Source organism: Lissotriton helveticus, chromosome 12, assembly GCF_964261635.1.
Source record: "Lissotriton helveticus chromosome 12, aLisHel1.1, whole genome shotgun sequence".
Lineage (NCBI taxonomy): Eukaryota > Metazoa > Chordata > Amphibia > Caudata > Salamandridae > Lissotriton > Lissotriton helveticus.
Genome location: NC_136073.1, coordinates 629,564,366 through 629,590,314, shown reverse-complemented (window position 1 = coordinate 629,590,314; position 25,949 = coordinate 629,564,366). Strand labels below are relative to the sequence as shown.

The 25,949-nt window shown below is 45.4% G+C and overlaps 1 protein-coding gene across 3 annotated transcripts in view; it reads right to left on the bottom strand.

Moving 5' to 3' along the window:
* RIPOR1 (RHO family interacting cell polarization regulator 1) overlaps window positions 1-25,949 on the bottom strand; it is a 1,634,668-nt gene that overhangs the window by 829,389 nt on the left and 779,330 nt on the right. For all 3 annotated transcript variants that reach the window (XM_078671049.1, XM_078671050.1, XM_078671048.1), the window contains exons 7-8: window positions 3,216-3,365; window positions 1,013-1,076 (exon numbers count right to left, since the gene is read on the bottom strand). In XM_078671049.1, the coding sequence (XP_078527175.1) occupies window positions 1,013-1,076; window positions 3,216-3,365 (214 nt within the window). The remainder of the gene's footprint in view (window positions 1-1,012; window positions 1,077-3,215; window positions 3,366-25,949) is intronic.

Here is a 25,949-nt window from a genome sequence, read left to right as displayed (position 1 = left end):
AAGGAAGTGACTCTACAGGAAGAGACCAGTCCAAGAGAGGAACGTTACATCCAGCGACCTGCAGTTAGGGTAACTCTGGAATCAGACTTGATATCCATGGCAATAACTTCACAGTGAGGCCCAAGTGAGGAATGAGGCTCCGTGGAGTTTTGGTGAGATACCCCATCCCTGAAAGCCTCAGTGTGCATGCCCCTTGTTTTGTTATGGTTAAGCAAGAGAAATTGAAAAGTTTATTTTCAAGGTGGTCACGTCCATCTTCAATACTGTACAAAATCCATACCAATCATCCAACGATACATCTCTTCAGGGACGAAACCCTCAGACATGCATGCGGACCCTTCTAGCATCTTCAACATTCTATGTCTACTCTGAATGCACATATTCCAGAAATATTCATACAATGCCTTTGTGCTGGGGGACTATTCATCTTATATGTACAATGTTCTGTTCTCAGTAGCTAGCTTTGTGCACCATAAGTATCAACCAAATCATAAATATGCACAAGTGGTTGACGCTGTAGGGGGCAGTTCCGTGGGAGCATGTGATTAGCTTATAGTGGGTGTTAGCACAGATCCAGATAGCAGTGAAGGATAGGTACCAGGCAATAGAGGTGTGATGGGGATGTTGATGCATGTCGCTAAAGTGGTCTAAGTGAATGACAAGACAAGGTTGTGGTTCTGTTGGAAACCCTCCCCCCCCCCTCCAATTGCTAGTCTCAGGTGACTACTGTGAAGCTTCACTGATACCAGCACCCAGCCAATATCTGGGCAGATGTGCTAGAACTTCTTATCTCTAAGTTCAAATATAGCAGGTAGCAAGGAGAATGTGGGAAGGGATGAAGCTGACAAGTGAGATTTATCTTCAAGATGCAGGAGAGCAAGTTGCCTGGCCGTCATTGTGCAGAGTCGAACACACACCCTCCCTCTCTCAATAGAATAAGAATGTAAAACGGGTACTTTGCTGTCCACCATACACAGTTAACCAGTTAACTGTCATAGGATTTCCTTCTCACCTTTCATTTTTACATGAAATTCCCCGAGCAGGTTCTCCAGGTCGCTCTCCAGGACACACATGTTCTGTGGCAGGAATGGAAACAGAGATGGGTGGTTACCAACCTTGCGAGAAAACTAATAGACCATCATATCTAAAACTGTTAAACAGGACAGAGCACTATAATACACTGCCAATAAAATCAATGCATTGCCAGGGTCTTTTCCAGCAAAGAATTACAGTCACACTCACACAGGACGTTTCTCAATAACATAAATGTATTGCCCTTAATCTGTGCTTCCACTCTCCCACCATAAATAGTGTAAAAAGTTTCTAGACCTATACCGTGGAGCCTTCCCCTGTTAATGCTCCATCCTTAATCTGACACCTACTCACCCTTTTATGCGTTCTGTGATTTAAGATGGCATCCTGGAGCCTTTTGGTCGCAGTTTTACAGTTGAAGGACAATAAACAAGCATTAAAAATGCAATAGGTCTCGCCTTTGATTAAGTTAAAGCCATTTGCTTTGCTATACAATACCATTAGCAAAGCAAATAGCTTTAAATTAATCAATGCCGAGACCTATTGCATTTTCAATGCTTGTTACTGCTGCTGCCAGGACTTGAATCAGGAGGGCACAGTACAGGCTCAAGCCTCACAGGCGCTCCCTGGCCCGGGTTGCTGCTCTTGTGTTGTTTTTCCGTGTCTAATGTCGGATCGGTGTTGTTGTGAGCACCGGCATGTAAACAGTTATCAGTAGGAGGGCTTTGGAAGGGTGCGAGAACATAGAACATAGTGAGAGGCCTTTAGGAGCGATCAATGCGTGCCGCCGCCCCACCCATCCTGTGCGAGGCACAGCTCTCACCACCACCAAGTGAGAAGATCTCACCATTAGGGCAACAGGCCTGTGCTGTGGGAAATGGCTGCCCACAGCCCTGAGCCCTAGCAGTAGGGAGTGGCTCTCGCAGGCATACAAGGGCAGACCTGTGTTGTGGGAAATGGTTGCCCGCAGCCCTGCACACCAGGGGCAAGACGCCCATTGCCCTACACACTAGGAGTGCGGCATGGCTCTCACCAGCATACAACAGCAGGACTGTGCTGTGGCCACTACCCTGCAAACCAGAGCGACCCACTGCGCTCACTTGTATACTGAGAGTGGGCTATGCTGTGGCGTATGCAGCTCTGCATACCAAGGGTGGGCCTAGCAGCACTGCGATAGACAGAAGTTCAAAAGTCCAGCTCCCAGCACGAGTCGACATCGGAGCTTGCACTCACCAGCGTAAACCGCGTGTGAACAAATAATGGCACAGCTTGGTTTTAAATGCCTACCTTCACATGACATGAAGCAGTATATGCACAAAAACAAACAAATTAAAAAACACACTGAGAACGCCCCCTAAGGTCCACGCACAGCGAACTCCGGCAAGCTGGATGCGCGAAGCGGCAGCTTAGTTGCCATGACAATGGAAAGCTTGGCACAAGATGCCATCGGACTGTCCACTGTCCGTACTGGCACGCGCATGTTGTTAGGTTTGGATGAATAGCGAGAGCAGCCATCTTTGTCCATCCCTACGCGTGCATGTAAATCTTTCAGAGAAGCGATCGCAAAAGGCACTCGCATGGCTAGGGCAGCGCATGCGCTGCTATCAACAGGCGAGACCTAAAAAGGACTTCGGATACTCCAAAATGGGGGGCCGTGAAGTAGGTGGTGAGGATGGTGAAATGAAGTCAGTGCCATAGCCTGAGAGGTCCACAGAGGAGAGTCTCACTCAGTTCCCAAATACCGTCTCTAAGTAAACACCTTATCCTAAAAGGGAGGCGCTTTCCTGAACTGTCTACACCTCCAGTGCCTCAGCAGGGATGCTCATGCTACAGAGCAAATCACAAGCCACTTAAGCATGCAGAGTAATCTCAGGCCTGCCATCCAAGTTTTGTACGCCTTATTCTTGATGTATTGCTTGTATTCCTTTCCTAGACTCATCTTGCTGTTCTCCTTCTATCACATTCTTGATGCACTCACTCCTGGTATGTTATCTTTGGCCTACATCGGAGTAATCTCTCCAATCAGGTTTCCCAGACCTACCATAGTGCACTACCTTTACCCCTTTGAATCCTTACCTATGTGCACCAACTATATCCTGTGACCAACCACATCTCAGGTCCTTGTTGTAGCACTTTCATGGCCTTACTTTGATGTATGTCCTGCATCACTTCCGCAGCCTTACCTCAGTGTATTCTTTGTATCCCTTGCCAGCTTCGACCTGGCTTTCTCTGGCCTCTTTACTTCCCGGGGAGGCAGTGTAGGCTTTTACCATGTTGTGGGCACCATCTCTAAGCCTTCGTTGGATACAGTAGGATTCATAAAGCTCATCAATCTGCAACACAGAAACAGGTACAATATGAGGGACATAGGAATGCATGTGTTCAGGGTACAGTCAGGGTAGCCTAGCAAATGACATGGGAAATTATCTAACTCAATGAGGGTTTTGACTATAGAGAAATATCTTTCTTTGCACAGAATGCAAGTGTGTGGGGCCTCATAATACCATAAAGTGTTACAGCATATAGCTGAACAATCAAAGTCTAGCTCTGAACAAGATGGTGAAGTCCGGTACAAAATATGCTACAACACTGGTGCCTGATTTACAGTTTGGCATATAGGTACTACAAACGTGATAAATATCCCCTGCACCCTATTAGAAGTGTCCTACGAAAAAATGCACTTGTAATAAGGCGAACAGGCCATCCATCAGGTTTGGTAGGTGTACCACTCTGCCAAAATCTAAATTATGCCTACATTTTCAGTCATTAACCGTGTAAGTGTGTAGCACATGACAACATCCTCTGCATGACTACTGGATTGCAGAGTAGGTGGATGTCTTGTCCTCGCACACAGGACAGAAAAATCCTCTGGTACTTGCACCAAAAGGCTTTCTTTTGCATGCCCCACCTCGGGCTACTGGGAAATAGCTTTTTCTGCAGTCTGGTTCTTTTTTGTATGAAACATGATCAGTGTGGGATGTTTGTAGGAAATTAGAATCAACTATCAGGCTGGTTATATGGGTTAGCCTATCTCACATAGCTGTATTGGACCACATGTGTGACCATGTGAAGACCACAATGGTGCTTCACGGTCTTAATGTGGTCAGAGTTTAGCCACAGTCCTTCTGGTACCCCGTATGCCTGCCCAGACATGTGGGGTACCATTTTCATCAGCAAAGTGAGAATACAAAGTTTTAGAACTTCCGAGTTTGGCAGCAAGTTCTGGAGTTTCCTATGAAGTAATCGATAATATTCACTAATACTCTTACATGTGCAGGGCATGCTCGTTAGCAAAAATTGAAGAATTTCATATTAAGGCACACAGCCCTCGATTCCCAAGGATTGATAGTTTTCAAAACTATGAAAGGTTGGTAGGTTTCACTGGGTGGTACTCAAACTGAGGTTGAATAATACAGCCACCCTACCGGGAAGCAAGAGAAATTTAGTTTTTAAAGGTATAGGTATAATGATTGCATGGCATTTTAGGTTAAAAAAACCTTCTGGGACCCACACAAGCCATTCCACCCTGGATTCACCTGGGTCTCTAGTTTTAAGAAAAGTCCAGGTTTGGTAGGGTACCTTCGTAGTCCACCGATTTCAGGGCCAATACTGCAGCCATCCCCCATGGAAAGTGAGAGGCATAGTTATGATGTTTGCAGCGCAATCACTATAGGAAAATGTACTGCCCACACAAGCATCGGTTTACCCTGTTCTTTAGTTTTCAGACAAGCTGAGGGTTGGAATGTTCCCTAGGTGTCTGCCAAACCCAGCCCAAGTAACGTAGCTATGCACATCCCAAGAATCAATGTAAATTCGAAACAAAAATCTGGGTGTTTCCACAGTGGGTTTTGGGGGTCTTTCTAGTCCCTGGCAAGAGGCCCACCAACATATGTCAGGTAACAATTTTATTGGGTAAAGAGGGAAAATGCTGAGTAGTAGGAACTTTGTTGTTCATACCAGACTGCAGAACCTTTGCTCACAAAAAATGTGAGGACATTCTGTGATTTCACCCAAAGTCGAACATTTGCAGGGTTTCTGGGTTACAAAAGGTAGTAGTATCCATGCAAGCTCCACTACCCTGAACTTTCCCTTGGGAGTGCAGATTTCAGAAATCTCAGGTTTTATGTTTCACTGGGTGCAGTTCAATCCAAGCCCAAATACTGTAAGCAACCATCATCACAAAAATCTATATTATCCAAACATTATTTACTGTCTTCACATAGTAAGGTTTTTGTTTTTTTCCAGCAGTGGCGGCTCCTCCACTGAGGTGGAGGAGCATCGCCCCAATGCTTTTAGCAGCCCGACCCGTGCCAGTCCCTATTGCTATCGATCCCCATGTGAAAAGCTCACTCAAGCATTGTTATTATCTATTTACGATGACCCAGGAGCTTTGGCTTCCTGTAGTAAGTCAGTGTGCACAAAACGCACATTTTGAAGAAACGCCCCCAAAAACACCTGGTATAATTGGTAATACAAACTTTGCAATGGCATAAATAACCTAAATCCTTAAACTCAGATTTTTTAGTACAATTAAAAAAGCGCAACTTTCCTTAATACCCATTTATTAGTCATTAGATTTTCCCATGTTATGGCGCTATGGAGTGCAGCATGGCCAGAACATATTGAAAAATTAATTTATTAAGCTGCAATTTGATTGATGGTTCTAGGTATTGCACATTTTTGGACAACGAACAAAGACTATACATATAATCTATTACCAGAAGAGCCAGACAGACGAAGGAAACAATATTTTTGCAGATTGTGTTTTAGTGCAAAAACACAAATTAAATCTATGTTGCCTATTTGTCTTTTTTCCTATTTATTTAAACTTTTTTTGTTTCCGCGATTAGTGTCTTTGGGAAAACCATAACTATCTACACAAGTTAACATTTACAGAATTTAGAATTTCGTCCAGATTAGCTTTTTGGATCCACACCTTATTCCTCCATTTATGGTCTCACCTAGGCAGCGTGCATGCGCTGTCTCTCCGAGACATCTAGTAATCTATATGCGTGGTGAAACTCCGCCTATTGCTTGGTAATTTCTCGCAGCTTGCCATTAGTTAACTTTGGCATTTTCTTTGTTAGAGGGCTTATTATCGGCTCTTCATCCGATAGGTAACTTCCGGTTATTCCGGAAGCAGCATCGCCTAACTACAGTATTGTTACGCTTACATAGCGTAATTGTCTTTTTTTAAAATAGTGCGCATTAACATGCGCGTGCTACCTTACATTATACGCGTGCGCAAAGAAGAGACTAACATATTTTCATTCAGAGCCTTGCTCGTTTCAGGAGCGCTGCGCTGCGCTTTATCTACTTGTTTGATTTTTAAACTGCTCGTGTTTTTTTATTGCTTTCCCCCCTCCTGCTTCGTGTTTAGAGCCCCCCACGCTGTGAGCACAAACACAGCGTTTCCCTCCCCGCACCCCCTCCCTTTCAGTGTGCATCAAGTGAAGCAGCAAAAAGCCTGGGAACCTGGTCAGCCACAGACAACTTTAACGGTGCTCATCCGCCCGCTGGGATGACCTTCGTTTGCTCCAAGTGACTACACCGCTCTGATGCTCAGGAGGTTTTGTGCCTCTGTGCTGCTGCAGAGCACAGAACAGCTGTGGCAGGGTGATCAACAGAGGAGTCCGGGAAGCTGGAGTCTGGCTGCATTTTTACGTGTGCAGCCATGAGATCTGCCAGACCAAATGGGGCATTCTACCCTCATAGGTGTGGCTCTCTTAACTAGAGGGCAGGTGGGGCACTTTAAGAAGCTGACACTCGAGTCAACAATGACCACTGGACTGGTCATTGATAATGTAGATGGGAAGCAAATTCTGCAATGTTGAAAACGTCTTGTACCCATTGTTGCAGTCCACAGCCACACAGTGAGCAAACACTTGGAGTTTCGAGGGGCCGTTTCGGTGGGCGCAGCAGCAGGAAATACAATTTGCTGCCAGCCCGTGCTAATCAACAATTACAGGCCCTGAAAACAACAGATGGCACCTCGTCCATGTGAGTCAGAGTTTGCTGCCTGCCTGTTGTGCTATTTTGTTTTTGTTGTGCTCCTATATCCCCTGCGGCCTCAGCTGGCCTAATTTCAGCGTTGTTAATGAATGCCCCTGGAGACAACCACCACTAGGAGTTTCCCACCAGAGAGCTCATTATTGCAAACAGCAGGCCAAGGCTTGGTGGCTACGTGCTCTTGTGAGCCCCAAGGTTCCACCCAGAAGTTTCATCGTAATCTTATGAGCTCACGCTTCAGCAGCCTGATGGAGATGGGCTTGTGTTGGAACGTAACCCAGCTTCGGAGCCTCTCTCGTCTGCTGCACCATTACTGATACCCTGTCGCTCTTTGCTGTCCTCCAGTGAAAGTAATGTGATCTTCACTTTTACCCTTTTGCTGCTCAACTATGCCTCTTGCAGTTCCTTTTCTCTTGCACAGGCTGCTCTACTCCAGTTTTGCTTTTGCTTAATTGCTCCTTCACACACCCTCCTGTCCTAAATTCTGCTTACTCTTTGTTTTGTTTTTCGTTTTGGTAAAGCGCTACAGCTGCCCCGGCAATGAGGCGTCCCGGCGCTGGAACCCGGATCAGATCCTAAGCGTGGAGAGTCCATGGATAGAGGGAGGATTACAGGCAAGGGAATAGAAAAGTTTTCACTGCTTTCCGGAAGGCTGATAAGTTGTCTATCAAGCGAATGTGATGTGGTAGTTCATTCCACATCTTGGCTCCCAGGAACCTAAAGGAGCGGCCGCCCATGCGACAGAGTTTTATGCGTGGGACGCATAGAAGGTTTTGGTTGGACGATCTTAGGTTCCGTGACGGCGCGTAGGGAGTAAGAAGGGGTTGGAGCAGAGGGGGGGTGTTGAGTTTGAGGATTTTGAAGGTCATGATGAGGGTCTTGAACTTGATTCTGGAGTCTACAGGGAGCCAGTGCAGTTTTCTGATGGTCGCTCTGGCTGAGCATCTGCGGGGAAGGCCGACCAGAGTTCTGGCCGCAGAGTTCTGCACGCGTTGGAATCGTGCTAACTCACATTTGTTGGCACCAAGAAGGAGCACATTGGCATAGTCTAGACGCGAGAGGATGGTGGCTTGGATGATAAGTTGGCGGGTCTTTGCGTCAAAGAAGCCTAGTATGTAGCTGAGGCTTCTCAGTAGGCCAATGCAGGTGCCGGCAACTTTTTTGGTGTGGGCTCGAAAGTTGAGTGAGTCGTCCATCCAGACACCTAAGTTTTTCACTAGAGTCTTGGGGGGAGGGATGGTACCGAGGGAGGACGGCCACCAGTGCTCGTTCCAAAGGCTGGTGTTTTTGCCAAGGAGGAGCACCTCTGTTTTTCCGCCATTAAGTTGTAAACAGTTCGTTGTCATCCACTGGGCAACCGCAGAGAGTCCGTTTTTGAAATTAGAGGAAAAATTGGAAGGACCATCTGAGAGAGCAATGGCCAGTTGTGTATCGTCAGCGTACGATACTAATGTCAAGCCCCATTCTTTGGCCACTGCCGCCAGAGGCTGAACATAGAGATTAAAAAGAGAGGGGCTTAACGCAGAGCCCTGCGGGACTCCCTGTTCAATAGGGTGGGGCTTAGATAGAAAGGGGGGGGCAGAGACTCGAAAAGACCTGTTCTCGAGGAAGGATCTGAGCCACTCCAAGGCATGACCAGTTACTCCAAAGGTCTCCAGCCGTTTAAGAAGGATGACATGGGATACCGTGTCAAATGCCGCGCTGAGATCCAGAAGGATCAGCGCAGCACTTTGACCGGCATCTAAGATCGTACGGAGGTGCTCTGTGGTGGCTAAGAGAGCAGACTCAGTGCTATGGCCTGGTCTGAACCCATTTTGTGATGGGTCCAGAATGTTGTTTTTGACCATGTGCTGGGATAGAGTGCTGTTAACGTGTGCTTCAGCGAGTTTGGATAGCCATGGGAGCAGGGAGATTGGACGAAAATTCTCCGGTTTAGATGGATCTAGGGTGGGTTTCTTGATGATAGGCGAAACCCACGCTTGCTTCCAGGCAGATGGTACACACGCTGAAGTGAAGGAGAGATTCAGGATGGCGGTTAGCGCTGGTAGGAAGAAGTTGAGTGACTCCAGGAATTGAGCCGGGCGCATGGGGTCTGCGGGGGAGCCAGATTTGACTCTATTACATAGTCTGATGAGGATGTCTTTGGAGATTTCTGGGATGTAGGTCAAGGTCGAGTAGCTAGGAGAAACTGAGAAATTGCTGATGGTACTAGGGTCGTGTTGGGGGAAGGAGGTGTAGATTTTCCGTACCTTGTCAACGAAGAACCTGGCAAGTTCTTCACATTGTTGCTCGGAGGAAATAGTAGGGAGGGGTGTTTTGCTGCTCTGCAGTTCTTGTACCAGTTTGAAGATTTCTTTAGCGGGAGTGGGACTAGATTCGATTTTATTGGCGTAGAAAGCGGTCCGTGCAGCACGGATGGCTTTATGATAAGATTTCTGTGATAGAAGGTATTTGACTTAATCTTCTTTGTTGTATTCCCTACGCCAGAGGCGTTCTGCCTTTTTGCACTCTTTCCGTAGATTTTTGAGTGTGTCGTTATACCAGTTGTTAAATCCTTCCCTCAGTTAGTATCGCCTTTTTAGCCCCAGCGTCGTCCTTTCTTGAGTGTTATTGCCCCCTTCCCCTGCTCACTCAGCCGGTGTGCTGCTGCATGATTAGTGAGCCAGTCTTGTTCTTATATGGTACCATTAACACTACCCCCCCAATGCCGTGCATTGTATGGTTGCTCCTTCCATCCCATTCTCAAGTATGTGGTCTGTTCATCTTTAGCTCCTCACTATGCTTTCTTTAGCTAATACTGTTCTCCTCCTAATCTGCTTCATATGTATAATGCTGCATTTCTCTCATCGCGGTCCTTCCTGGAGCCTAGGAATATGAGAGGCCCTCTGCACCCCATTGGTGCTGCCTTTCACTACCTAACTGGGGCATGGAGCTCCTTTTTTTGTTACTTGCCTTAGGGATCATGGCACCCTTTCTACTCGACTGCTGATGATTACTGAGTTGCCCAATAAAGCTCCTTTTCTGTACAATCGTACCTGCAGCCTGCATAGTTGTATGTGTAACGTAAGATGATTTTGTCTTTTTTGTGTTCAGTGTACGTCCAGGAGGACCAGATCCCTTCCAGGTTTTCAGGCTAACCATTATGTTAACAAATTCAATTTAGATGTAATATATAGAAAAGCATGTTATGTGGAAATCCTGAAAATCTAGGCAGTATCTGGCCCTCCTGGAACCAAGTTGGACACCCATGGTTTATAGTATATATCAACGGGGGTCTGCAGACGCTGGGTTGCACTCTATGGGATAATGTGTTACAAAGACACCTTTTAAAGAGGAATTTCTGTTTATTGCCGTATGTTGACACGTCTGCAGTAAGGATTAGGGGAGTATTAATGAATGTACTTGCTGTCTTATGCCATGCAGTGCTATGTTATGCTCTCGTGTGAAAAGATGCACTAAGCTATGTTGTATTTAATTTTCTTTCATACCACGCTATGTTCTGTTATGTGATAGAGTGCTACATGGGATAATTCAACACTGGTGCTTTACGCTATGCTGTGCTGCGCAGCGTTTTGTGAAGGTTTACTGCGTTGTGCTATGCTGTGTTATGCTGCACTGTTATTTTATACAATGCAATCTAGTAGAAGACTACACCATGTTGTTGTACACTACACTACACTATGCTGCATTATGCTGTGCTGCTTCTTGGAAGATTCTGCTGCATTATGTTACACTATGCTGTATTCTGTTTTGCTCTGTTTAAGTGCTTTGAAAACCTGCAAGCGGTGCGTAAACACGCACTTTGTGCTTCTATTCGTTGCTTACGAAAAGCAAGGCTGGCAGTAAGAGGTGCAGTTACTGCCAGCCTTGATTCTCCTAAGCAAGGAGAAGAAGTACAAAGTGCACCACTTGCAGGTTTTCAAACCATATAAATAAAAGGCATTGCCATTTACAATGCCAACAGCTCAAACTCTTGCAAATGCGAGACCTATTGCATTGCAAATGCTTGTTTTTATGTAAGTAGGAACTGTAGAAACAGGAAATATTGATCACCGCTTACAGAGTTGCAAAACCTGAGGTGAAGCAAAATATTTTCCACTCTGACAGTTTGTGAAAGCTGTGGAAAGAACAATGGCATTTTTAGAAAAGAGACCATGCACTTTTCCAGTTGTTCAATTTAAAAAAAATGTTTGCGCTGTTTTCCTAGCCCAATCCCGGGGAAAACGCAACTCCTCTACATTCTCCTACATGTGGGGGAAAAGTGAGCTAATTTGGGTTGAGTGTTCTCTGTAGAAAACAACGTTATGAAGACGTAAGAGCAAACTAACATAAGTAACAAAAAAAGGGCTGAGCACTTTGGGGTGGGCCAAGTGCAGGACATGATGGCCAGTTCTGGTAGGGCAGAGAGAAATGCTGATTATGGAGTCAGGCTGCTAGGATAGGACTTCAACCTGAAGTGGACTATGTGGCTCTTGGGTACATTGCCATAGCTCACCAACAGGAAAAGGGTTGGGCAGTGGAACATGTATGTTCCAGTGCACACAGGATGGGTTAGTCTGTGAAGAACAGTCACAAGGAAGAAACACTGGTCCTCTCAGAGCAGTCCCAGGTGTTTCAGGAAGAAGAGTAAGATAGAGGGCGAAGGGGATCTCAGTTAGGAGTTCAGGACACCACTGACTGGAAGGCCCACTACAGCGAAGTTGGGACTTACTGATGTTCCAGGCCAGGAGTTGTAACTTCTCTGACATCTGCAGCAAACATCCATTGAATTGAATTTACATTTACAAATGTATATAGCTATTGGGAGACTTAGTCTCTTTTTCACACACTAAAGTTGGCTTGCTGGGCTCCTGGAGTGTTAAACACTGTGAATCTGTTTCAGGTTTTCAATTTGCAGCAAAACAAAAAATAAATTATGGCCTCTAATAACTTTGCTCACCTGTTCAAGGTACTTTGTGATAGACGTTAAGCAGTACGAGCGATGTGGTGGCAGCATATTATGTAGTGATGATTGGGACTGAACAGGTCCTCTTTACCCTGTGTCACTACAGTGAGGCTCACTCATTCAAAGTTCTTCCGCTGTGTGCTTAACTCACACCTTGGCCTACATTGGGTTGTTGTGAAGTACTGCGCAGCGCATGAGTGGTGTACATGCACTGGGTGTATTTGTGCCTTTATCGTGGTCAATACAGGGATAATGCAGTGGATGCATGTTGAATGCATATGCTTGGTGTATGTCTGCATGTAGGTCGTGCAGGTGCCTATGAGTGTTGCAGTACATAAAGGGTAAAGTGCTATACAATGCATGTAGATTAAATGCATGCCTTTGGTGTATGTGTGCATGTAATTGGCACAACACATGGCAGAACAGGGGTACCATTTCAGGAGACCCAGGGCTGCATGAGGAGGTAGAGGAATCCCCCCAGACAGATATGTGTATTGCTGCAGTCCTGTAAGCTTGGTGGGTCACAATGGAGAAGGAAGAAACAGGCTTCCCCTAGACTTCAAAGGGTGCTCTTTGATTAAGAGAGAGGGCACAAGGAAGGGGACTGGGCATATCTCAGGAAGGAGGTAGGGGCTAATAAGGGAATCATAAAGACTAAGGCTGAGGTCCTTGGCTAACCTTCTGATACACATATCACTGTGGCTGACATCTGGGTGTAAACTCTAGTTACTCCCATGGCCTGTGTTGTGGGGATATCAGATTTGGAGTCTGCTTTGACAGACTGCTTTCAAGTGGGTGAGAGGACAGAGGAATGGGCACTTCAAAAGAGTCAGATCACCAACATAAATAACCAAGACTCAGACCTTAAATCACTTTTGGTGTCTGGAAATAGTCTACAGGAAGGGGAGCTGGAGACCCCAAACATTATCAACTCTCAAGCAGCTAGTAATGCTGTGCGAGGAGGAGAAACTCAACAATTCTGCCTGTGACCAGGACTGGGGCCCATGGCCTGCTAATCTCCTTGCTGGGTGAGGGGACATCGCCAAGGGAATCCAAGACCACCTGCCCTGGAGCTTGGAGCACCAGCCCCTGCCTCTTTGCCAAGACCAGTGTACCCTGTGAGGAAGAGGAGAGCATTGAAAGAAGAAAGATCCAGTGAGGGATCCTGTTGAGTGGAATTCCAGAGTGAGGTGTGAGGAAAATGGGACTGCACCATTCAGGTCTTTGCCTGTGTGCAGGACTAAGTTGGCAACCCCTGTATGCCAGTAGAGGGCCGCCCTGAAGTAAGCCGTGAATATTGTTGTGGCAATTGAGCTGGAGACTATGTGCAGTGAGGCACCGACGACCCTGTATGCCAAGAAGGGCTGCGGAAAGTGAGCTGTAAACAACCATGTGTTGATCAGGTTGGCGCCTGTCGACAGTGATGGAGAGGCAAACCTGTATGCCAAGAGGGGTGCAGCAGACGGACTGTTGTGTGGGGTGGGTTGTACTCATTGCATAGTGAAGAGACGGCAACCCAGTATGCCAGAAGGGGTCACCATGCATGTATCTGCTGTGCCAATTGGCTTAGTGTCCATGTGTATTGGAGATAGAGTGACCCTTTGTGCCGGAGGGGATCACAGGGACTAGCAAGAAATGTGACCTTACTCGGAACGTTGCCGGAGGAATGAGGCCTTTGTGGGAACCCATGCATACCTACACCGGGACACAGACTTTGCATCACCTTCCCATCCCAGCGTGGGATGGACCAATGACTTACCCTGCAAGGAGAAGCTGCAAGGAGCTTCCAGTCGCTATGGGTGCGTGACCACGTTTTAGGACCTCTGGATTATTGAGTGCAGCCCACCTGGTCCACGTGCAGTGAACCCACCCAAACCAGCTGCTACCACTTCAGTGCCCACAGAGGGGTGCACTCAAGCACTCCAGACATTCGATCATGCAGGAACGGGTGAAACAGAATTCGGGCCTAGAAGGCCCCAGGGGAACTTGCTTGCTTTATCCAACAGAGTTGTAAAGGCTCTTGAGACTAACAGGGCTTAGAAAGGGCTAGAGCAGCACAGTTCTACGCCAAAGGGGGAGAGAAACTCTTGAAAGACTGGTATCAAACCAGAGGTTAAGGACCAGAACAATTCTCATGGGACCAATGGAGGGCCCAGGAAACATGGGAATGGTAATGGTGTGTCCAGGAAGGAGCGTCGTGAGAGGACAGAGAAGTCTTTCCAAGACTAAGGTGGTGACTTGCTTTAAGTGCCACCAGGTGAGAAATTGTCAGGTAAAGGATCCTGACCCAGCAAAACCTGTGCTAGCAAGCATGTTACAAATGGGTGACAGGACCTGGGAGGGAGTAATTGTGCTAAACCTAGTAGGTATGGATATCTGGGAGAGGGACAAAGGAGGCTCCTTTGGGAGCAACAGTTTGCGCTTTACAAAAGCCACATTTCATTTCATGGTCTGAAGCACATTCATCCTAACAATGTGGTTAGAGCAGTAAATCAATAACAATTGAAGGAAAGTGCATGCTCTGAGGGATTCTAAAGCCTTCCACACAGTGGTTCCGAGGAAGTACCTGAAGCCTAAGGCGATACTCCCAGAGACCAAGGACACAGGTTTGGTAGCCAGTTGAGAAGGTTTGGGGTATCCGTTTGCTAGGGTTGAGATTGAACTTAATGGCAAGGCAGCCATAATTGATGTTGGTGTAAAAGAAAAACAAGGTGCTGGACGTCTCTAGGGAAATGATTTGTTGCCCCTGCTTGCTGCCTGGACCAGAAGCCTTTAGAGCATGGACAACATCAGCTGTGTTGATCAGAGCACAGACTGCACATCAGTCTCAGAGTGAAACTGAGATAATTCCTGATTTACAGGGACCAGGCCAAGGTAGTTGCAGCAAAGGGCAGACTCTGGGAAGGCAATGGCCGTGGAGGTAATCACTTCTGCTCCAGAGGGAGGGGAGGATGACGCTCCTGAAGTGAACCAGTTGCTACAGTCTGCGTGCTTCCAGAGCTGCACAGATTGATAACTGCTGCAGGGTCTACCTGTAAAGATTTCCACAAGGCACAGGAAGAGTGCCCAACGCCTGTGGGACTTTGAAAGGAAGCCCACGAACACGTCAGCAAAGGAGTGATCGGGAAACACTACATTGGCTGGGAGGATGGTCTACTCTATAGTGAGCAAGGTAAATCATGAGCAAGGAACTAGCCACAAGGTAGTGATTCCATAAGTGCACTGGAACTTCCTGTTGTCACTGGCCCATTAAGTGACATTAATAGTACCATTGGAACTAGAAAACCCCAGGATAGTTTGGCCCCTCTGTTCTATTGGCCAGGGATGCACAGAGCGGCTCTGAAGTACTTGTCCTGTTTGCCAGATGAGTGGTAAGACAGGAGGAAGGAGAAAGGCACTGTTAGTGCCTCTACCAGTTGTAGGTGTTCCTTTCGAGCGGATAGGAATAGACATACTTGGTCCATTCGAACCTTCACACACAGTCAGGCAACTAGTATATCTTTGCTTTGGTGGATCATGCCACCAGGTAACCGAAAGCAGTACCTATGAGGAGCATGACTGCACAGGTGGTAGTGAGAGCTCTCCTGAGCATCTTTTCTGGGGTCAGATTTCCAAATACGGTAATTTCTGATGGGAGAACCAACTTCATCTCCTCCTACTGGAGAGAGATATGGGAGAAAGTTGGAGTGACATATCACTTCTCCACAGGATACCACCCACAAACCAGTGGTTTGGTGGAACACTTTAACAAGACACTGAATAGCATTGTGGGACCTCGGCCAAGGAACCTCAGGGTGAAGTGGGATCTTCTCCTGCCATGTCTCTTGTTTGCCTACAGACAGGTTCTGCAGAAGGGGGTAGGGTTCAATGCCTTTGAGCTTCTGTATGAACACCCATTGCGGAGTCCATACACCTTAGTCAGAGAAGGGTAGGAAGAAACCACAGAGTCTCCATAAAGGGATGTGATGGACTTAGTGATTAGCCTCAGGAAGTTGATGGGGGAATACATGATTCAGGCAAAGGAAAACTGTCAGGCAAGCCAAGAGCTAATAAAGGAATGGTGTGACTGGAAAGCTACGCTAACTGGGTACAAGGAATGTCGGGAGGTGCTGGTGCTAAAGCCTAATTGTCCCAGGGCTTTGGAGGACAAATGGTGTGGGCCATACAAGGTAGTTCAGAACGTTTTTTAAGTTAACTACTTAGTGGACACAGGTGCCACAAGGGAACCCAAGAGGGTGTTCAATGTGGATAGGCTGAAGTCTTACTTCCGGAGAGAGTACACCTTGAATGTCATGACTATGGCAGAGGACGTTGAGGAAGACAGTGAGCATCTTCCTGACTTGTTGCATAGTGACATGAAGGATGTTTAGTTAGCCCCTAAGTTAACTCCTGAGCAGCAGAGAGAATGTAGAGGTGTTGGGAGGGTTTGCCAACCTTTCTCGCTGACTGCAGGGTTACCACCTGTCTGCGTACATGACAAAGACCTAGGTGACAATCTGCCAGTGAAGGGCAGGATGTACAGAATGTCTGACTGGGTTCAGGGGCGCATTAAGGCAGGTGTTGGTAAAATGTTGGACCTAGGGGTCATTGAGACATCCCGTAGTCCGCGGTCTAGTCCTATGGGTCTAGTACCAAAGCAACGGTGTACTGGCTTGCAGGTCTATATGGACTACTGAACCCTCAATGAAGTAAACAAAATCGAAGCCCATCCCATTCCAAGGAGGATGAGCTTGTGGATCGATTAGATGCCGCAAAGTACTTCAGCACCTTGGATCTGATCAGTGGGTATTGGCAGATTGCACTCTACAGTCTACAGTTTGTCTGAATACAAAGATCAGGAACTGGATTGGCCTCATTCTGGAATTTAATTTCATCGTTTTGAGGTAACGATAAACACTGTCCCGTTCTGTAATAAATGTTTGCTTGTTCATCCTCCCTACGGATTTAGGCCTTATCAATGATATTGGATGCATTCCCTTGTAGCAATTACAGACTTCGCAAAAATGTGGGTACATACCAATGACTATGACTGGGATTGATTTTATATTCTGGAATTGAACTTCATCAATTTGAGGTAATGAATAGTACTGCTCCTTTCAGGACTACGTTTGATCGCCAAGTTATTGTATGGACTTAGGCCATATTACTGATATTAGGTGTGTTTTCTTGTAGGTATCTTGGACTTTGTAACAATCTGGGTACATTCCTGAATACCTTCCAGATTGCAGTATTTTTTGACTACTGGTGAGGATTAATCGGAGTTGTGGTTTCTGATTTAAAGGTCGACACTAGTGTGTGTACAACATACATATGTATGTGGTTTTTCAATTTTTTTAAACATTACTCACTTTGTGTGTACTAGTTTCTTAACTTTATTAGGTGGTATTGACTTGAGGTTCCTTTTCTGACACTGTTTTTTTTGCTGGGGCTCTTCCTTCGAATTCTATGAAGACTTCACTTGGTGCTTGGGAGCCTTCTCTTTTCTTTATGGTTCTTGTCACTTATAGATACTTTTGAGTAATGTATCTGTGTTGTAGTCAAATACAGTGCATAACTGCATACTTAAAACTCACTGTTAAGAAGTACCTGGACAGAGACTGGATAGAGGCCTTGGCCTCTCCGCGAGTGGCGGCTATTGCGATGAGCCTGCGGATTATCCAGTTCAAATACCTTCATCTGGTGTACTATACCAGGGTTAGATTGTGGAGGGCGGGCTTGGTGGCTTTCCCTCTGTGTCTTCGATGTGAGCATGAGGAGGGTACCCTACTACACGCTGTCTGGCACTGCTCCGCCCTGGTGCGATTCTGGGGGGGGGGGGGTGATGGCCTGCCTCTCTGAAGTATAGGGGAGGGACCTTCCATGTTCATCGAAGCTGGTTCTCCTGCACGTTATGGATGGAATTGGGGGCAATATTTACAAGCGCCATCTCATGCTCCTGGGATTTACCCTAGCTAAAAGGGATATTGATACAGAAAAGGGGTCAAATAAGCACTGTCCTATGTATGGTGCCAAAATTCTGACCTATTAGTCACAGTGGTAACATATCAAAAGGTAACAATAGCATCACACATATCTTCAACAAGTTTTCTTTTTAAGACAGGATAGTAGAGCCAAAGTCCTTTTGTATCTGTTATTCCATTTATTCAAAAACATTAAAGGAAACAGCCAACACGTGTTTTGTCTGTACACAGTCAGACCACAACTTTCTCAAGGCTGTGGACATAAAGGATAATGCATGAATAAATAAATGTCAGTAGCCATCTGAAAACTTTCAATCATGGCAAGACTACTTTCTGAATTAAAATCTCAAAAAAGAAATGAGATTGATTATAATATTACCAGAAACTGTAAAGTGAACCAGAAGTTCGTGATGAGAAAAGAAGCAAAGCAAACCCATATGCAAAGTGATCAAGAACGAATAGTGATGTCCAAGTGACGAGAATACAGAGATTTATGTAAAACAAAAGGAAGAGAAACTTGAGAAAATTAGGTATTGGAGAGAAGAGTATTAAATATAAGGAAGATTAGGAAAAAGACATACCAAAATAATCGAGATGCAAAGACCTAATAAGTTAGGTGAAGTAATCTAGTACCCATAGACCAAAGTGGAGATCCCGAAGTTAAATAATAAATAAAATCTAACCTAAACGGATGAGGAAAATGGTATAACAAGAGGAATGACGATCAATATAGGGTATAAATCGTCCTGAACCTGAAAATTGAAAGGCAAAACATGATTGGATGACAGGAATGTATCAGATAGAAAGAAAATAATCAAAGTATCTAACTGTCGATCTTGGGCAGCACCAAAACTGGAACTAAAACCAGCAATATTTGAAAAAATAGTGATAGATACCCTAGTGGCATTATAACCAATATAAATATATAGGTAAACAAATAGCAGGGAGTAAGAAATTGTGTTGGGATCTATTACTAACTAGGGTCCAATGGTGGCAAAAAGACAGAGTAATGACATAAAAAACATGAACATAAAGTAATGCTCACCAGTGCACAAGAAATGATTGGGTAAACAAAACACAACTGTCGTTGCAGGAAGTGCTTCCGATACGACGTAGGATAACTGTAAACAAGCGAGCTGGTGTCCACCAAAAAGGAAAAGTGTGGTTGCCGCTATGGATGAGATCGGTACCACACTAGAAAAACAAAAAATACAAATATAGGCATAGAGCGTGATTCAATATTCACAATGGTGTAAGGTAAGGGTACTTGATATTAAAAAGCCGGTTGGAACATGAAGTCTAAATACAGACAACGGAAATAATCTCGCTCCTATAGGTATAGGTAGCCATATAATATTAAAAAACATCATGCAAAAATTAGGCGATAAAAGACATGGCAGAGTTATAACATCCATATACTAAAAGAGTAGGTTCTACTAGTAAGTAACGACCATATATAGTTTGTCTCTTAGATTTATAAACTTCAGTGGGCAGGAACCCTATTGTCCAAGCCTCCCCTGCCGGAGTTTCGTCCAGCAGCAGGAGGTCAGGCTTGTGTCTGTGGCAGCAGCATCCATTTTGTGATGCTGGGGCTCTGTTTAACTTTAACCGGGCTTAACAGTAACTACATGTCTTCTCCCTCTAGAAGGGTGGAATGCCACCCCCACTGCCAGGACTGGCAGGGGGGTAGTATTCCAAAGTGTTTGACACATTGCACGACATGTTTTGATAAAGCCAAAGTTCGCATTAACCGCGAGGATTATAAGGCACTTAAGAGTATATGGTATGGCTATATCATAGAACAGCTATAAGGAGATGGTTCCGAAAGGTACAGAGGGGCTCAGCTCATGCTAGGGCACCCTCTCACATAAACCCAAGCACTCTGCCTCCAGGATTGTCGAGGCCTGCCATAGGTTCTTATGTGTCTATATATATATATATAGGTAGATATAGGTATACTATATCTAAGTAAGGGGTGATTACACCACCTTACCCAGGTTGCAATTGCAGACCTGTGGTGTCAGTTTGGACGGCCAGCCAGGGGTGGCATAATACATGCTGCAGCCCCTGGTAGGCCTTGGTTGCACCTATGTCCTGGGTACCTATGGTCCACTATACAAGAACTCACAAAGGTGACCCAATACCCAATCTGGTATATACCTAAAGTACATGGTAACAATTTAGAGAGAGAACAGATAGGTTGTGGGCCTGATTAGCAGGGCCACAGCCAGACTAAAGTCGAAAAACCAGAGGCTCACAGCAAAAAGTGGGGGTAACCATAGGAAGCAGACCCTACTCTCCTACAGGCAGTTTAAGTGACAGTGCGGGGTGGGGGGGTCAGGTTAGTGTAAGTAAAGGAGCAGGGTTTTAGACTTTAGGGCAGTGGGAGGGGAATGGGAATGGGTAGTCGGGTAGTTTTTAGGGTTGGGGCGGGGTAGGTTTCAGGGCAGTGGAAGGGGTTGGGGCAGTTAAGGGACAGTGTGGGTTGCGGGGTAGTGTGAGTAAAGGGGCAGGGTTTTAGGCCTTAGGGCAGGAATTGAGAATGGGTAGTCAGCACAGGGGTGGGGGATCGATGTAGAGTTAGCAAAGGGGCAGGGTTTTAGGAACAGCACTGGGGTAGGGGGGGCAGTCTGGGGAGTTTGGGGGTTGGGATACTGAGGACCTTTAGCCACACATACCCCTTTACAATGCATGTCCATACTACAAAATATAGTGGTAAAGACATGCATGGAAAACGAATGTGTGGTTAAGATGCATTCCTGGTTTGGGTTGCTTGGTAGAGGCACGCTTGGCTTAAACAAGTTTGCTTCAATCATAGAACCTTTATTTGTTTTAACTCATGTTTCACTGCACTTAATGATTGTTCTTGGGCCACTTAGAACATAAAAGAAACACCAAGCAGCTTGCCAGAACTCCTTGCCGACGGGCATTGCCGTGAGGGAAACGGCGGGACGACAAAACGCCGGGAGGCGGAGGGAGGCGTCCAGTGTAACCGGACTTCACTCCCCAGCACTCCCTGTGCCTGCAGCGCGCCCGTGACGCGCAAAGAGCGCCCGGAGGCGCCAGATAAAGCCTAACACCCCCTCTCGCCCCCGCGAGTCGCGCGCTGGAGCATCCGGGAGAAGCCCGGGACAAGGGCGGGGCCGTCTGTGGCCATCCGGGGCCAGAGGAGGCCGGGCAGGGCCACCCCCCTTGGCTTGAACTGTGAGTACTCTCAGAGGACATTCCGTGGTAATTTCGTTTGTTCCCCTTGTTTTAATACTTATATACTTGAGACTTTTGACCAAACCCTAAGATGTCAGTCCAAAGTACATTACCGGACAACTATTTACTGAAAGTGGTCTCCAGAATTAATAGTGACAGACGGAATTCACTGGGAAAAAGTACTATTTCAGACCCCCCATCGACTTTGTCCTTAGTTGACTCTAATGGTACTAACTTAGTCAATATCGAGAAGGATTCTGATACTGTAGTAGAGCTTGATAAGAGTATTAATGCTGATTTAACTGTGGTTCCTGACAAGTCGATAAGGGGGGATGACGACCCATGTGATAATTCCGGGGGGACCCCTCAACATTCTGGTAGGGCCTCCAAATTTATGCGAGCCTGTAGGAAAACGGCTCCTAAGCGAGGTAGTCATATTACAAGAAAGAAAAAAGATACTATACATATGGAGAATACTGAGGATATAGGACCACTGAGTCAAGATAAATATGTTTCCATCAAGCCTGACCAAATCGACCATCTATTGAGTACTATTCAGAGTAAATTTAGTATGGTGGTTGAGCCTTTGCTAACCAAAATAGGAGATCTACAGGAGGAAGTAGCTAGGTTGAGGGGTGTGGTGGATAAGCATGCAGAGAAAATAGAAAAGTCTTTACAAGATATTAAAAAGCCAGCATGCTTAGCCTCTGTCTCCACTAAAAATAACGAACAGCCACAAGCTTCAACTAGTGCTTCTCCCAAAAACAACAGGGAATACCCCTCTAAAGAACCCCCAATACCGTTACCTACTATGACCCAGGAGGCAGGTAGATCCTCAAAGCAATCGAATGTTAGGGCCACAAGTATAATGGCGGGCGCCACATCATCAGCCCCCATGCCAGCAACGGCACCTGTAGTGGTAGCCCCACCGGTTGCGACAGGGGGACCTAACGGGGTACCAATACGGATTTGTAGACGCCCTGTTGATCTTCCACCTGATTGTGTACCTTACGTTGTGGTTTTAACCAATGTCCCGATCTTAACTCAGCCCCCAAATGATCATGAGACAGCAGATTCTCTGAGGAATAAAACTGTCTCCTGGTTAAATCGTCACTGTGGTTATCCAGTCGGCTACTCTGACCAAATCATCTCTATCAGAAGAGTCAACTGGATCGGTAATACTAAAAAAGTCTGTGGAGGGGATTGTGTGATAATCAATTTTAAGCACCCGCAACATGTTGCGACTGTTTTGCTTAGAGCAGCCGCAATCACACTGTCCGAGACAGAAGTAGTTGCTAGGCCATTGGGCTACTTTTATAACCATCTAAGTAGGCAACCTCCCGCTAATGGTAAGGAGAGGGTATTGAGTAATTTCACCTATCCATCTCTGGTAAATAGACCTGTGATGCCTAACTTTTGCCCAGGTCTACAAAATGGTTTACCCACCCCACCAACGCCCATGGGGAATCCTACGTTAGGGGGGAACAACTACCTAATACATACCCACAATCCATTTGTTCCCCTAGGTACCCCTATGTTTGATAGTAGAATGGTTTTTCAGGTTCCAACTCAGAACAGGTTTCAGTCCCTGAGTTACCTAGATCAAAATGACTGACATGAGGTTGACCCATTAAGGGGTGCAGTAAATAGTACTTTGAACAATGAAGTAATTATGCCTATAGATGAATTGGGCAATGATGTGCAATTGGACTGTCCGTTGTCAGGGGATGCAGTCTCAAATTTGTTACCTAACATAGAGCCTTTTATTATAGGGAATAACATGTCCATATCTAGTGTTGAACAGCCTATTGTTAGCCAGGAGAGAGTGAAGGTAATTTGTCACATCGCCAGCTGGAATATAGCTGGAATTGCGGCCAAGGAGGATGCGCTAGGATGGAAGGAATTTGTGCATCTATTTAATATTTTTTGTCTACAGGAAACCTGGTGTAAAAAGTTCAAAGGCATTAATGGTTATGTGTCATATGAGCTACCAGCATCGCCTACAACCCACGGAAGAGCTAAAGGAGGGCTGATGGTGTTGATTTCAGTCAAATTACCCATCTCAGTGAAAAAGTTTGTTAATGTGGGGGCTCATTCACAAATTTTATGGCTTACACAAGAAACTGGCAGAAATATTCTTCTGATTAATTTCTATAACAATATTTTTGATGGCACTAGACATGTTGCAATTAATGAACTAGATACAACACTGATTAATATCGTGAAGAATTTTAATGGTGTATTTGAATTTGTTTTCGTGGGGGATTTTAATGTTTCTGTGTGCCCACTTTCCTCTCAGAAAGTTTGCGGTGTGTATAACCGACTGGGGGAAGCTGAAGTCCATTTTCCTCATCACACCTATGGGGAAACTTTGAATAATTTTCTGGTACAATATGACATGGAAATTATGGACAATGCTAAAAATGATATGGATGAAAATATACCCACTTTTATAGGAAGGGGCGCCAACACCATTATCGATTTTATGTGCATGTCTTCAACCATTGCTCTGTTATGCCCCATGCCTAAGGTGATTGATATTATGTTAAGTGACCATAACTGTCTGACCACCGAATTAACTTTCTGGGAAAATGTTTATGGTAGTGAACAAGGTATAATTGTTAACATTGAACCCCATAGGCAGAATGGATATAGACTGAGGTGGAAGGGAGAAAAAGCGGAAATAACATCAGACTCCATCATTTCTAGTTGTGTGTTAGAGATTGTGGCAATACTAGAACAGGATGAGGCCTCGTCTGACAGTATCGACCACTTTAACAAAATTAATTCAATCATCAACAAGAAGTTTACTAAAAAGGCTGGGGCAAAGGTTAGGTGTAATAGGGGCTGGTTTGATCATGCTTGCTCTACTGCCCGGACTGATCTTAAAAATGCACTAGCTGCCAAACCAAGGGATAAGAACTTGGTGGCCCAACTTAGACAGGGATATAATATGACCCTTAAACGTAGGAAAGCAGAATTACAGCAGGAAGCCTGGGATAACCTTACCCAAGCTGCAGATACGAATAACTGTACCCTGTTCTGGTCCACGGTGAATAACCCATTCCTAAAAGATGATAAGGTCCCAGAACTGACATCTAACGTGAGTATGGAGTCGTGGATTAATCATTTTTCCAATATTTTCGACTCCAGTAATTTAACAGTTTCATATGTAGAAGGCTGGCCAATATTAGCATTAGATATCACTATTGAAGAAGTTATGGCTAGTATAAGAACCAGTAAAGGAGGTAAGGCCCAGGGTCCGGATGGCGTTCCCATGGACGTGTATAAGACTGCACCAGAGATTTGGGGCCCAGTGCTGACCAAAATCTTTAATGCAGCCATATGTTATAAAATACCGCCCACATGGGAAGAGTCAATAATCATCCCCATTTATAAGAAAGGCGATCGGGGGGAAGCAAAAAATTACCGACCAATATCCTTACTGGATTCATCTGTTAAAATTATGAGTAGGGTTCTCTTAGTTAGACTAGAGGAGTGGGCAGAAACCAATGAGATCCTAAGTAACTGTCAGTTTGGTTTTAGAAAAGGCCGTGGTACCATCGAACAGTGTCTGAATTTAGAGCTATTGGTAGGGAAATATACCCAGGCAAAAAAAGGGTCGCTTTATTTATGTTTTGCCGACCTTAGTAGTGCTTTTGATTTGGTGGATCACGCTATTCTGTGGGTCAAATTATTGGAAATGGGGGCACCTGAAGGCATAATATATTTCCTAGCCCGCCTGTATGAAAAGCTCCGCACCAGCGTCCGTTATGGACCCAATGGGGAATGTACGTCCAAGTTTGGGATTGGAAGAGGTATAAGACAGGGGTGCGTTTTAGCACCCCTGCTTTTTACTCTTTTCATTAATGAGGTTGAATCTGCCCTGCAAGCAGTCGCTGCGGACGTCCCGAGAGTTAATAATTTTAATATTCCTGTACTACTCTATGCGGACGACGCAGTGCTACTGTCAAGGACCCCCATGGGTCTCCAACGTTTGATGGACTGTTTTGTATCTTTTATCAAAAACAGGAAAATGGTGATTAATAAGTCTAAAACATATGTAATGGAGTGCGGGCCGGGAAAAGCAAAAACTAAAGGTAAAACTCACTATCTGATTGAGGGTGAACGGGTTCAAAAAGTTGAACATTTTTGCTACCTAGGAATTACCTTTTCTAATAACGGGAGCTGGGCCACTGAACACAAAGTCGTCAGAACAAAGATGATTAGGAGTGCCAATGGGGTCTTCTTGTTTGCCAAGAAGTTGGGGAATAGACGTATTAAAGACATGTTAAAAATCTATCAAGCTAAATGCCTTTCTGCGGCCCTATATGGGGCAGGTGTCTGGGGTGTGTCATCTGCGAAGAGCCTTCAAGTAGAGGAGAATATCTTCCTGAAAAGGCTCTTGTGCTTGTCCAAGTCTACCTCCAACTCCTTGGTTCACAAGGAAACAGGGACCCAAGCCCTGAGCGATTTGATTATGATAAGGCCCTTACTATTGTGGCGCTCTATTTGGCTTAGCGACGGTACCTCATTGAATAGAGCAATTATCAAGGAGTGTCTTTCTTTGGACCAGCACCTAAAGATCCCATGGATCAAATATATTATTGAATGCTCTCAAAAGATCCTTGGGGCTAATGTGCTTGATGACCCTTATAGTGTCTCGGATATATCCAAATCTAATGTGAAAACAATTTTTCTGAATTACTGTAATGATAGGAATCATCTGGAGGATTCTAAGTTAACTACATGTGCACTGTACAATAGCATGAATGAATTTACTGGTTTTAGTCAATATT